Raw genomic sequence first — 14,081 nt, 5'->3', positions numbered from 1 at the left:
TGGTAAGAGCCCTGGTAAAGCTTATCCTGTGCCACTAACACATTGCTCATATAACAATTGTTAGGAGCAAACACTAACTCCAGAGGAGCAGATGGGCTGATGCAGTTACTTCACAGCTCATTTCCCCGGCATGTATGAAGATAGTCCTCGAGATATAGCTCATTACTTTTCTAGACACAAGTTTGATAAAGTCACTGTCGCTTCATAAATGCATCATAAATGTAAGAAAACTATGAAGTTAATATTTGAGACTTTATCGCATTTCAGAAGTACAGTTCTGATTTTAGAATTGCATCCTAAAAACTTAATAATATACATAGTCAAAGTAATCAGTGAGTAAAAATAAAATGGAATTTTGTTGTAACATAACTTTTGTTTCCTTCACTAGGAAATAGATTTTTTGAATCTTTATTATTACCTATGAGGTTAATTTAATAAAAAAATATGAATTGAAACTTGTGGGAAACCATTCTGCAAATGTATTGACAAAATAGATATTGTTTTCACATTAATCTCATATATATAGGCCAAAAAAAGTCCCTTAGGGATTTACATATTTTTATTTCAATTGTTTTCTATTTTGCCTCGCATAAAAGATAGTTAACTGAACATATGCTACTTACAAAATAGTGGCAATATTAGATATAAATATGAACAATAAGCATTTTGAATAGTGAATTTTGAATAATGCTTATTCAAAATGAAACTTTAACTATGTCATAATGTTATGGAATATCATTTAATGACCACCTGAGAAGAGATACTTGCAATTCTCTGGATGTAACTAATTGGTTAACTAATGCTTTCAGATTCAAAAGTGTAAGAATTTTTTATTAAAATACAGAATTTTAAGGTTTGAGTGTAGCACAGTTATACAGTACTGGTCTAGGACATGTATGTGAGGCCCTGATTTCAATAAGAGTAAGACAGGGAGAGAGAGAGAGAGAGAGAGAGAGAGAGAGAGAGAGAGAGAGAGAGAGACAGAGAGAGAGAGAGAGAGACAGAGAGAGAGAGAGAGAAGGAGGGATGGAGGGAGAGAGAAAGAGGAGAAGAGAAACAGAAAGGAAAAGAGAGAGAGAGAGGAGAAAGAAAGGACTTGAACGTGAACATATTGACCTATGACTCATTAACACTGAGACATTTAAGGCTCATGTGAAAGGAATAACACACTAACAACATGACCCACAAATGACTAGAAAGTAGGCAATTAAAAACAACAATGTTTTTCTGGTGTGAGAAAGCAAAAAGGTAATGGAGGACCAAAATATACAATAGAGATATTGTGAAATGGAATAAAAATGTTCAAATGGAAAGGGGAGCTACAGAGTGGGAAAGGGAAAGGAAGGAAAATAGAAGAAAAAATACTAGAAGAAAAAAGAAAGTGTTGTAAATAAAGAAGGGAGGAGGAGATGAAGAGTTGAGGGCAAGGGGAATAAAAGAAAATTCAAAATATATTATGTACAGGTACAAATTCTCCATGGTGAGTATTATCATCTTGTGTATCTATAATGTACACATAAAATTAACTAAAATAAATGGTAGGCCAAATTTAAACAATGAAATTAGCAATAAGTAATATTTCATTGTACACTGGCTAAACAATGAAAGTAATATTATTAGAAAAATAAATTTTCAGTGAAATGTGAACTGCATGGATTTCATTCATTTGGATTAAATGGCTTTTCACCATGTAACACATGCTGAGATCTACTTATTTGCAATTAAAAGATATAAAGAGGAAAAGGAACATTTTCCAAGACAATCCAAAAAAATACAAACTAGGAAAATGCTGATACAATGACAAATTACATGATAGAAAAGGAATGAGAATCTACTAGATATTATTTGATGCAGTGCAAGTAAAGTATGTCAAACGATTCAGAGGCATCAGAAAATAAATCAAGAAATAGTTTAAATATGTAGTTCTGTTGGTCACCAAATCACTGCACACTTTAAATACCCAGTGATTTCTTATGAAAAGACTGTTCCAAGTTCTAATCAGACTGTTTAAGTATGAATCTGTGACAGTACCTGAGTTCTGTCAGGTCTCTGTATATATTCAATAAAACATCTAAAGTAAATGCAATTGTGTTTGGGTTACATATTTTAGTGCTACTGATGCATTTCAACTTCAATTTGATAAACCAAAAAATACATAATTCATGAAATAAAATTATCATAAAGAAAATTGTTGCATTGATACAACTTTCAATACATAGATGGTAGTGCTTTTGTTGAAATAGAGAAATCTAGAAAAATAATTGAGGGAGAAATTGTAAGACTATATGGAGTTTAGTTTTACACATAACAGGCATTTCTGCTATCATGTATCTTTCACATACCCTGCTAAATTAACCATCGTTCATTCTGAAAACCACAAAAACATGCACATTCACACACACACACACACACACACACACACACACACACACACACACACTTTGGTGAAAACAGACTTGGGGAATTCCACTCAAATCTTCACTATTTTCTAGTCCTACAATCAACATATGTAAAACTAGCTGCCTAGAGAGATAGGTAAACTACTCCAAGTTAGATGTATGCTGCCCACAAAAATCATTTCTAAAAGGTACAAAAACAAAAGAATAGGAATACTGATAACATTCTCATTAGGGAAAGTAGACCTATTGCTACAGTTGAAGAAGTATGGAGCCTAGAAGTTTACAATAAAACCTAGAATATGGGTCAGGTAACTTCCACGTGCTGAGATCTATTAAATAAAATGTAGATATTTTCAGTGTTTGAGCACTAGATTGTTTTGAACAAAAATTCTCACTGGGAACAGCTAGCAAAGTTGCTTAAATATTAAATATAACCTTCTTGAAAGGATCAAATGTCTAATAAGGCAGAATTTCTGGGGCTAACATGGAAAGAAGAGAATCTTATAAAAGTGAGCCCAATAATCTACATATTTTCTCTATGGGAAAATAACAAAGTAAAAAGCTGACGCTTTGAACTAGCCATGTCAGAGACAGTAAATTCCTCCTGCTTTATGGAACTCAGAAGAATTACACAGTGAAAGAGAAACACAAACACACACACACAAAAAAAAAATACACAGACCAATCAAGAAAGCATTAACTTTCACCAAGTCAAAAGCATAGTTGTATAATTTAAATAAGTTCAATTAAAAGTAGATTGCTCATTTTAACTCTTCTATTATGAATTTCTCTGTATACTTTGGCTGCTAATTACTGAAAAAATGATCTGAAATTTAAAATAATATTTGTTAATGTATAATTTTCCTGTCAGTTTCATGTTTTCATGTTTTTGTCTTATGTATCTTGATGAAATATGTATTAAGTGAAATATGTATTAAGGCTTCCTAGCTGCTGTGCGTGAACTGCATTCCATATCATATTATCACTAATTCTTGTTTAAGTACAATTTGAATAGTGTTAAATTAATGTATTTTAAAGCCTGTTTTGTAGATTCAATGCTAGACTACTGTATATGCTTGCATGATTTGCTATTAAATCCGGGTTTTATATTTGGTATATTTTTAAAGATACTTGTATACTTTTGATTTCATAAATAAAATATTAACGAAATCTGCTGAAAACAAAAGTTTTCTGATGAGAAGATCATCCTCAATGATTTAGAATTCTCTTTAAAATCTGAATAGATAAAAATTGGTAATAAAATGTAGAGCTTATAAAAGGAGAAAATAACTTAAATAACATCAATTATTAACTGTAACAATTCTAGTCATAAATTCAAATGTGAAAAATAAAATTGTTTTTGACAAATAAGATATATATATATATATAATATATAATAGTTAGATGCAAATTCTGCATGTTAGAATAAGTAAATAAGAAGTATTGACAGAATAGAAATAGTGACGATAAAATCATTAAATAGAAATTTGTAATAAGAATATATTTATGTAGAATAATTAAAAGACAAAAGGCTATAACATACAGAAGACACCATAAAAGTTATGTATATCCTGAAGGAAAGATCTTAAACGTATTTAATTGGAAATCAGAATGTTAAAAGCGAAAGAAAAGAAGTACTATTTGTTAAATAAATTTAAAATAATTTTATACAACTGATGATAAACATCAGAATAACTTGATTATACTTTTCAATAACATGTTAAATACGACAAAACCTATGAGAAGATGACCAGTTGAAGTTTCCAATGCTGTTTTACTTATATATTACTTATAATTTGGAAAAATCATTATTCCTTCAAACATGAATAAATTTCAAATTATGATTTCTCTACTTCATAACATAGATTTCAAAAGTAATTTCTGTATTTTTTAAACAGAAACATGTAAAGTACTTAACATAACAATATTAAACCATTTTTCTACATACGAAGCAGAATCTAATCCTAGTGAGTTGCCATATAATTTAGATAAAAAATATAGTTTGAATATTAGTGTGTATACTACATATATATATATATAATATATAATACATATAAACATACATGTATTATATACATGTATCCATATAAAATACATGCATGGCACAGGCATGTATAGTTTTAAGCTCATATATATATATATAGATAGATAGATATAGGCCCATATGCATATATATATACACACATATATACATATATATATGCCCAGATATGTATTCCCTACTTGAATTGCAATCTTGTTTCACAACCTCAATGTATTTTTTGTTTAAATATAATATTTTAATCCATGTCTTTCTTTAATCCTGGTCATAGTTCCCTGATGTATAAGTCAGTGACTTAAAAATGTATGCATGCACATACATTTGCTAACAACATAATTTGTAAATCACATAATACACATCCCTTGCCAATTTCTACTCATTTTATTAGACTGACAGTTTCACAGTTCAACCTAAATCATTTTCATACTTCTCAATTTTATATATCAAATTGTTGAAAATATTAATTGTGATTAATATGCTATATTTTATAAAGGGGAACAAAGAATTTTTATGAAGCAATATAAGTCAAATTTTGTAGCAAGCCAAAAATCTCACATACTGACTTGACTTTAAAACATAATAAACAAACTTATAATGGCCTATTCCAATGTCAATTAGAAACAATTGTTCTGAAAATTATTTTACACACAGTTTGTAAAGATTTTTGGATGTCACAATCTGAGAATTTTACTAAAAATCACTACCAAGACTTAAGTGAATTTAAATTACTTCTGTTATTATTTTGCCTAGAAGCAACTTGCACATTATGTCATGCTTAAAAAGTGTGGGATAGCATAAATTTTACTCACTTGAAATATAATTCTTCTAAACTTGTACATCTAAAATCAAAACTCTCTTTTAATGCTTATGTTTATATTTCCATAATTTGAACTTGTAAGCATGACTTCAGGTTCCTTTTTCTTTTTCTCTTTTTTTCCTGGAAATAGAACTCGGGACTTCCCACCTCCCAGGTAGGTGCTCATATCACTGAACTATATCACTGGCAGAGCAATTTCAGTTTTTAGAAAAATGTCCTCTCTGTAACTTTACTGGCAAAGCCAAATTGTAAATTCAAACAAGTAAGTAAATCAGTTTATTCACTATCAAAAACCATTTGATTTCACCACTTTTACCTAAAATTAATGTGTTACTTGCATATTTTTGATGGAATGTGTTATATTGAAATTAGAAATAACAACTTCTTATGTAACTCAGATCATGGAATTTTGCTCTAAAGTTTTGTCTAATGTTGTCTGGCTTCAATAATTATATGCTTTCTTTGGTTTGCTTTCACAAAACTTTCCTAAAGAAAAATTTTTGTTTTCTTCTACAAAAGCACAATTTTGGAAGATGATTTTTACAGGAAACCTCATAGTTCTAGAAGGTTTTCAGTAATAAAGTTGAATTACCAAGGTCCCCAAATAATCCTATTTTGATTTTAAAAATTCGCATTCTTCCAAGAAACAAAAAGTTTTTGTCTTTCTGTAATCTTCACCCATATCCATGCATTCATGTAGCTAAATATCAACACAAAGACCTAAACTAGTACTTTAGTAAGATTCCTTGAGACTATCAGTACTTTGAGCCCCAAGTAGTGATCTCAATGTTTTCCTCTTCAAATTAATGAACAGTATTAATATTGACTGGTAAATGTAAAGCAGTTTGCATTTTTAATAGGATAAAACATATTACAAAAATGAGTCTGGGGCTGAGTATACACTCAGCAGCACAAGCAACTGCCTGGTAGGCACAAGATCCTGAGTTCAATTCCTGGTACAAAAAACAAAGCAAAACAAACAAACACACAAAAACACAGATTCTGAGTTGGACTGTAAGTAGTTGTTAAATTCAGAATATGTAGAATATTGAGGATCTTGAAATTGATTTCCCAAGATGAACTTAGAAAGATTTTGCCACCCTCAGGGATTCAAATAAAAATATAACATAGAATTAAAGCACATATTTGGCAAGTAGAAAAAAATAGAAGACAAAAGTGCAAGATTCTGAGTAAAATTATTTGAAAATAATAGAAAAGTTATATGTGATGTTTTGTCTATGTCTTTTATAATTCTTCTAAGATAGGCAGCTGATTTTTTGTTTTTAAAATATGCAATTATTCTGAAACTTTACAATGAAACAGATAAGAATCAACATCTTGCTAATAAGTAGTCTTTTAAAGTAATCAATTTGAATAACAGAATAAGTCCAAAACTTTTTATTCATCTTTGATCAAAATTAGTGTTGTTATGGAAAGTGAATTCATACATTAAAAAGGAATCAGCCGAAGAGAATTACAAGTAACAGTGATCTGTTGAGCATCAACTTAAATTAGAAAAATATTTTGCAAGCTTTGAAATTAATATTGATAAACTGTTTAGCAATTAATGTATTAAAATATTTGCATAGTTTCTTGTTTGTTTACAATTCAAAATAAATGGCATTCGTTCATTTTGACTAATTAAACAAGACAATGTAGTTACATTTATTAAGGCACGAAAGTTGAGAACAAGTGGAATTTTGAAAAAAATTCAGCAGTTATATGGAAAACTCAATAAAAATAATTGTCACCTACAAAATTCCAAAATATATACTACAGAATAATATCTCAAAATTTCTGTTTAAGTATACAAATTGCTTTAGAGAATGTCATCTTTTTCTTGATCTAATTCTGCTACTATATGTGTAAATACCTGTCTTCATTACCTTTCTTCACTTTAAGGGTGAAGAACTGCTTATCTTCATGTTCATTTAGGAGACAATACGTATTTATTCATTTTTATTATCTAAAAACACTCTGTTGAATTATTAGTCAAAATACTTTATGATAATAGAAAAGTAGACTCCCTATCCTCGTTACATCAATATCCATAAAAGAACAATGTCAATATAAATATTTGTTAATATCAAGCATATTTATACATATCAGAAATAAGGATTCTGTTGACTGCATAGAGGTGAAGTCCAAACAGCTTTTATGCAGTCAGAACATGTAATCACATCTTTTCCAAGCGTACTTAAGAAAAACAATGTTAGGAAAACCTATTAAAAATAAGTACTCCTTGAGATAATACCATAAGTAATTAAATGCATAAGTATAGTAGAAATCTATGTGTAGCAAATGTTTAAACTATTTATTTTTTTAAAAAATTATGAAACTAGCCTTTTTGAAGTGGTTTAACAATCTATGTTGTGTGTGTATGTGTACATGTGTGTGTGTGTGACTGGTTTATTAAAAAAGAAATTATATATTGATAATTTAACATGAAAACTATCAAGAATTAATAAAATTGATTGAGAATTAATTAAATTTTACTTACATACCTTGCAACTGGATCTTATTCTCAGGACTCTGAACCAGAACAGAACTGACAGAATCTAGGTTGTCATAGTTACTGCAGCCAAGAGGACCAGTCCGTGTTTCTGTTACCTGGTGAAAAAAACCCACTTTATTATATAAGTCATACTTTACAATGTTCTCTCAATACAACATAGTAGTCACACATCATATATTTGATGGTTAATCCACTGAACGATTTAAGATCTGTTACACACCGGTAATACACGTGCCTAAGTACAAAGAAGAGCAGTATTCATTCAACTTCATTTTCTATCCCTTGGGTAGGCATATGTCTTCTGAGAAAATATTGGAAGACTACATTGGTCAAAATATAGCTCATCTTAGGTCACTGTACAAAATACAACTCATCTTAGGTCATTTATAATGATGGCATACTATTTAAGATAGAATTTTGACTTACATATAAGTTGCATTTTTTGATCTCAATAAATTGAAGCCATTGCTAATCTGCTGTCTAAAAACTGATTTATTGTTTTACTCTTCTGGTTAAGAATATTTTTTTCACTTTTCTAACGGCATCGTGATCTTAATTCCATGTCTTTGCTTATATAAAATCGCAACTCCCATCTCACCTTGAATAAAAGTGTTGTAGTCAGGCTTAGCAAGGAAAACAATTTAATACAGGATACATAATTTACCCAATTATTTTGTTATATTTACCCAAAGAGTCAAACGCACACACAGTGCTGGAAATCTGTCCAGACACTAAAAACCCTAAGAATCCTGCTGAGTGGCTGGATCACATGGCAGTATTCTGCATGAGTCCAGCTGAAGACCTAGCGTTCATGATAATGACCCCTACAAGTCCATTTGGAGGCCTAGAGCCCAGGACAATGACTCATGCAAGTCTGTTTCATGGAGCTGTGCTGGGAATGCCCCAAGGTCAGAAGTGGAAGCTAGAAAGACTAAGCCAGGGAAATGCAGGATCTGTGCCAGTAGATGAGGGTTCTGCACTGGAGCCAGGAGGTGATGCTCAAAGTAAGGACCGGAGCTGCCCTGAAAAGTACCACAGCCATCCTTAGTGACAATGAGGTCCTGAACTCCTGTAATGAGAACAGCTGAGTTCATATCAAGAAGCCAGTGTATATGCTTTTCCTGGAGACTGAACAGTACACCATTTTGTGATGCTCAGAGTAAGAACCAAACTACCCTCAAAGTGAATTGCAGCCATTCTCAGTGATAATGTCCTGATCTCCTATGACAATGAGAACAGCCAATTTCATACTAGGAAAGATCTGCAAGTTCTTTCAGGAGAACCAACAGCAACAGGAGAATCAACAATACAACCTGTTCCTCTGCAGGTCTCCTTTTCATGTTGTTGGCAATAATCTTCAGGTCGGCCTTCCATACCCCGGGCCACACTGATTTAGTTCAGCTAGTTGCTCACGAGTTGTCAATCTACCACATAAAGTTTTCTCAACTTTGGCAAACCAATTGTATCTGTCCTTCAAGTAGCCACATGAAGTATTCCTTCATGTTTTAAATATTCAAATCTTACTGTGCAACTGTGGTTTTCAAAGAACAGTCCTAGTACTTTGTTAAGAAATCCCATACTGTGGACTGAATTTTCCTTTGATCTCTTGGGATGGATAGTATCAGAAAATTATGAATCTAAAGTTTAATCACTAGACTAAAATTAATCCTTAAGATAAAATTTTAAAAAACCATTTTGAAGCAGAAAGGTATACGAAAGATATTTCTTTTTAACTATATATTCTGCTCTCACTATCAATATTTGTATATGTATTTCTTTAAACCATATTTTCTTTGTCGCTTATCTTATTCTTTTACACAGTCATTACTGACTTCCAATTTGTCATGTAATTTGTTTACCATGAATATTTTGATTTAATTCACTTGATTACAAGAGCCACAATACAGAAAATATTTACTCCTTTGCCCTTCAAATACCACTAGTATGTCTTTACCATAAACTATAGAAGACTAGCTAATGAGGAAAAAATGAACCGAGGTAAAGAACAAAGTTGTGTTTAAGATGATACCCTGAATTAGGCGGTGGCAGTAAGATGTATCTAAAACCCAAATAATGAAAAACAAAATTGGCAAGGTCATAACACAATGAAAATATATAATGATCAAAAGAAAAAAAACAATAAAATTATTATGCAAGAAATAAGGTTAAGACAGAGATGAAAAGAGAACCAATGTGGAAAACACCTAAGAGATTTGTCTGAGCCAGTTGACACTCTAGAAGAAGTACCTAGCAGAAAGAGAGAGTATGTTTGTCTGCTTTTTAGCAGCTACTTCTAACATGACCTTGGTAACATAGGGATCATCAAAATCATAGCCAATAAATAAAGATAGAGAATTAGATGCATAAATATCTGATGTATGATGTTTATACATAATTTGAATCATGAAAACTATCATATTTTCCAAATGCTAAGTCCTTGACAGTTGACAATGTGGTTTATTACCAGTAAGGTATTACTTATTCCTAATTTACAATGACTTTGAATTATATCTTGGTCACTCTCCCATAATGATAATAAAAATAACAACTCATTTTGTTAAGACAAGCAATTTATTATGCTATCTTTAATATACATGTTTTTATTTTAGTCTACATTTATATGGAAATCTCAGTATAAATCAAATAAAGACAGGAGACAATTAAAAGACATCAAATGAAATATTTATCCAGCAATATAATTTAATGCCTTCAATACATAAAAATGAACACATGCAGAAATAATGCAAACTCTTACACATGTTATTTCTAGCATGTTTCTAAGCAAAATTGGCTTTAAGAGCATACACATTTATATCTTGAAAACTGGAAGGCAATATTGTATCACTTTGTTTTGGTTTTTCAGAAAAAATCTTGCTTAGTTTCCCCAGCTGGCCTTGAATTCATGTCTCACCTTCCAAGTAGCTATAATTAATTTTTGAATGAGAATAAATATTGCCTTTGTATCCTAAGTGGTGTCTCTCTTATCCTAGGTCCATCATTACTGTGTCTTGATATTAGTGTAAGGGAAAATAATTAGTATATAAATGTCCTGGTTATAATGTCTCAGTATATATATATATATATATATATATATATATATATATATATGTTGCACACATTTCTCACTCACCATTTACAATAATAAAAGTGCATCGTCACACTCCTAATTTTATTTGCTCATCTGTATTCTTACAGCTGAATTTGGTGATTCTGTACAACTTGATATAAAAATTTAAAAACTCATCAGATTCTATGCAATAAGCCTACTTATTTATTGTATCATGTTTACAGATCTCACATGTGTCAATAATGTCAGCAGTAATAAAGATGACCATACAAAGTTTATTTTAGTGTAATAATTAAATTAACATAAATAAAAGGAAAAATAAGTGACAAATTATTAAACAAACATATCAGTAGAGGTACCGATCTGCCAAAATTGAAGTATATAAATGTGCCAACAAAGAGTTGGATTTTTTTTTTGGTCTTTTTTTTTTTTTTTAATCGGTACCAGGGATTGAACTCAGGGCTGCACACTTGCAAGGCAGACACTTATGCTGCTGAGCTAAATTCCCAGCCCCAAGGTTGAACTTTTGATCATCATCTGATATATGAAAGTCTGATTTGAGGTGCTCCATATATGAAAGAAGATGTTATTCAATGGCTAAGCATAAAAATGATTAAATGTGGCAAATTATCCATTACTAATTGTAGCCAAAGTTTAGAGAAACGGGACACATGATGAGAAAATTGCTTTGTTTATTAATGGGACAGGAGATGTTAAAAGCAAAGGGACACACAGCTTAGAACACAAAGAGGATGGCCTCTGAGGTATTACATTAGGAAGCAGATGTAAATGAAAATCATGTGCAAACCTGTATGTTCTTGATTGGCTGGCCAGGCGAAGGAAACTGGAGTATATGGCTTTGAAGATGTAGAAGAGAGGGATGTGGGATGAAAATTTGATAGTTTTAAAAAATTTAAGGAAAAATAATCTTTTAAGTATCTCAAGAGTATTTTTAATTCTATTCCTGACATTTTGTGTAAACAGAATGCAAATTACATTTAAAAAATAAGTAAGAATGCAATATATATATATATATATATATATATATATATATACATAATACATATATATGTTATTCTTTCCACTTCACCTACTTTCAATGAATTATTGGCTATTATTTTCATATTTGGAGAACCTTACACAGAGCATAAAAATTAAAATTCTTGATTCAAACATTTGTCTCATGAATCGATATATAAACAAATATAGATTTAAATATGCTATAAATTAAAATTTACTTAGAAGATAATACAATGTACATTGATGATTCAGTAGAAAATGAATAATATTTGCTACTCTGCATCAAATTTCTCTCGGTCTTGAACATTCAAAGTTGATTTTTGCCTTAAGGTTGTTATGCTAATTATGTGCATCGCAATTTTGAAATTGATTCAATTACTAGTCGAAAAAAACCAATCTGAAACATAAAAGAAAAACACAACAAAAAAATTGAAGAGTAACTAAACATAAAAACATTTAGATTCCCAAATGGAAATAGTTCACTTAAAAATCTTATTGTCAGAATTTAGAGTTCATAAATATAAAGTGTTTCCACAACAAATTCTAATATTGGAATTATTTTTTAAAAGTAAGTCAAAATGAGTATATTTGGATAACACTTATACTAGTGGGAACTTTTCGAAGTTTAAATTTCTGTAGATAAATTTTCTACAGAGTAGGATGGGTGTGTTGTGAAGGTAAATTGAGATAATCTATGAGAAGACCTTAACATTCCAACATAGTGATTTCAAATATGTGTCAGATTACTAAATGTTTACTGTTGTAAAGAATGTGTAATGCATGGGGTCATGTGATTTAAATGCATGAAAATTATCCATCTCCAAAGCCTTAATCAAGGTCATAGTACTTTTTCTTATGGCATCACAATATGTTAATATAGTCCTTTATTGACCTGCACTTTAGTAATCTGAGATCAAGATTACATTAGAACCATACTATGCACACTTCCTACTAAGATTACTTCAACACACAACTAAAGCATAATATAGTAAGAAGAATGTAAATAGCACTAGGGTAGGTATAATAGTTAAGGAAAATTTGAAAGTTCATGTATCTAAAGTAATAAAGAACAACACCATCAATAAAAATAACAACAAAAAGTTTATTCTTTGGTATAGATTATAATTTAAAAATCTATCAAAAAATCTAAGTAAAGGAGAAAATGTTATTCATGTCAAGTTGGATGGTAAGCAAAAATGTACATGTTCTTCACAAAATTATACAAAACATATGCATTATTTTATACAGATAATTAAAACTGCTTTGGCTCTAAACCTTTCTCAACATGAAACAAAATATTAATTCATCATTTTGACTGATGTGTTTATTGATTCTTGACAATAAATGCATAGTCCTATGAATATTACATCACTTGCTACAACCCTTTAAAATGTATATTATACTTAAAAATATACATTGTTAATTCTTATAATGTTCCTAGAAACTTTACCAAATACTGAAGTGGAAATAATGTATTTTGTTTTTAACCCTCTCAAAAGCTGTGTCTGTGTCTATTCCCTTTTTCAATGACTTGTCATTTATCAACTATTTACTGGTTTTATGACAAGAACACATAGAGAACAGCAATATTCTTCTTTGTTCCGACCTGTCATTTTTAACAACAAAAGTAATAAATGGTCATGTAGGAAATTCAAGCAATGTGATAAATTACTAGCCCCAAGGAACAAGTGCTAATATTTTTCTGCTTTTATTTATCTGCACCCTCTTCTTCAACAAGAAAATAATTGAAAGTTTGAGCAACTATTCTTCACTGTTTTTTATTCATAGGTCCAAAACTCTTGATTTATATATTTTCATAGCCTCTTTCATTAAAAATAATATTTTATTAATTTCTCAGTTACATTCCTTTATAGAAGTTGAAACACTAACATGTTGGTAAATGTAATATAGCTCATTTGCAAAAGAGTTATTAAGCCTAAAATAAGAATCTAGAATCTTCTGAGAATCATTTTCTCTGGAATAGACCATCTTTTACCCAAATGACCACAAGAACAATGTTCATAATTAAAAGGATATTTCACCTATCTCATATTGTATTGATAGAAGTGTCTACTTCAGTGATTGCAGTGGACAGTATTTCAATTTGGTATTGGTGACAATATCCACACATACTGCTATACCAGTAATTGCCTACACATTTTTTTTCAATCTTTCCCATGTATTCAGTGTATTTTCTTCATATATACTTAATCCTGTATTCT

At 30.3% G+C, this 14,081-nt stretch overlaps 1 protein-coding gene across 4 annotated transcripts in view; it reads right to left on the bottom strand.

The window, feature by feature from the left end:
* Brinp3 (BMP/retinoic acid inducible neural specific 3) overlaps positions 1–14,081 on the bottom strand; it is a 363,662-nt gene that overhangs the window by 118,221 nt on the left and 231,360 nt on the right. For all 4 annotated transcript variants that reach the window (XM_063240301.1, XM_063240300.1, XM_063240302.1 and 1 more), the window contains one exon: positions 7,762–7,867. In XM_063240301.1, coding sequence (XP_063096371.1) covers positions 7,762–7,867 — 106 coding nt within the window. The remainder of the gene's footprint in view (positions 1–7,761; positions 7,868–14,081) is intronic.

The sequence above is a fragment of the Cavia porcellus genome, unplaced genomic scaffold (assembly GCF_034190915.1).
Source record: "Cavia porcellus strain 051 isolate PalLab524CR breed Dunkin Hartley unplaced genomic scaffold, mCavPor4.1 scaffold_29, whole genome shotgun sequence".
Lineage (NCBI taxonomy): Eukaryota > Metazoa > Chordata > Mammalia > Rodentia > Caviidae > Cavia > Cavia porcellus.
Note: the sequence above shows the minus strand (reverse complement) of the source record. Positions and strands in the feature narration are given on the sequence as shown.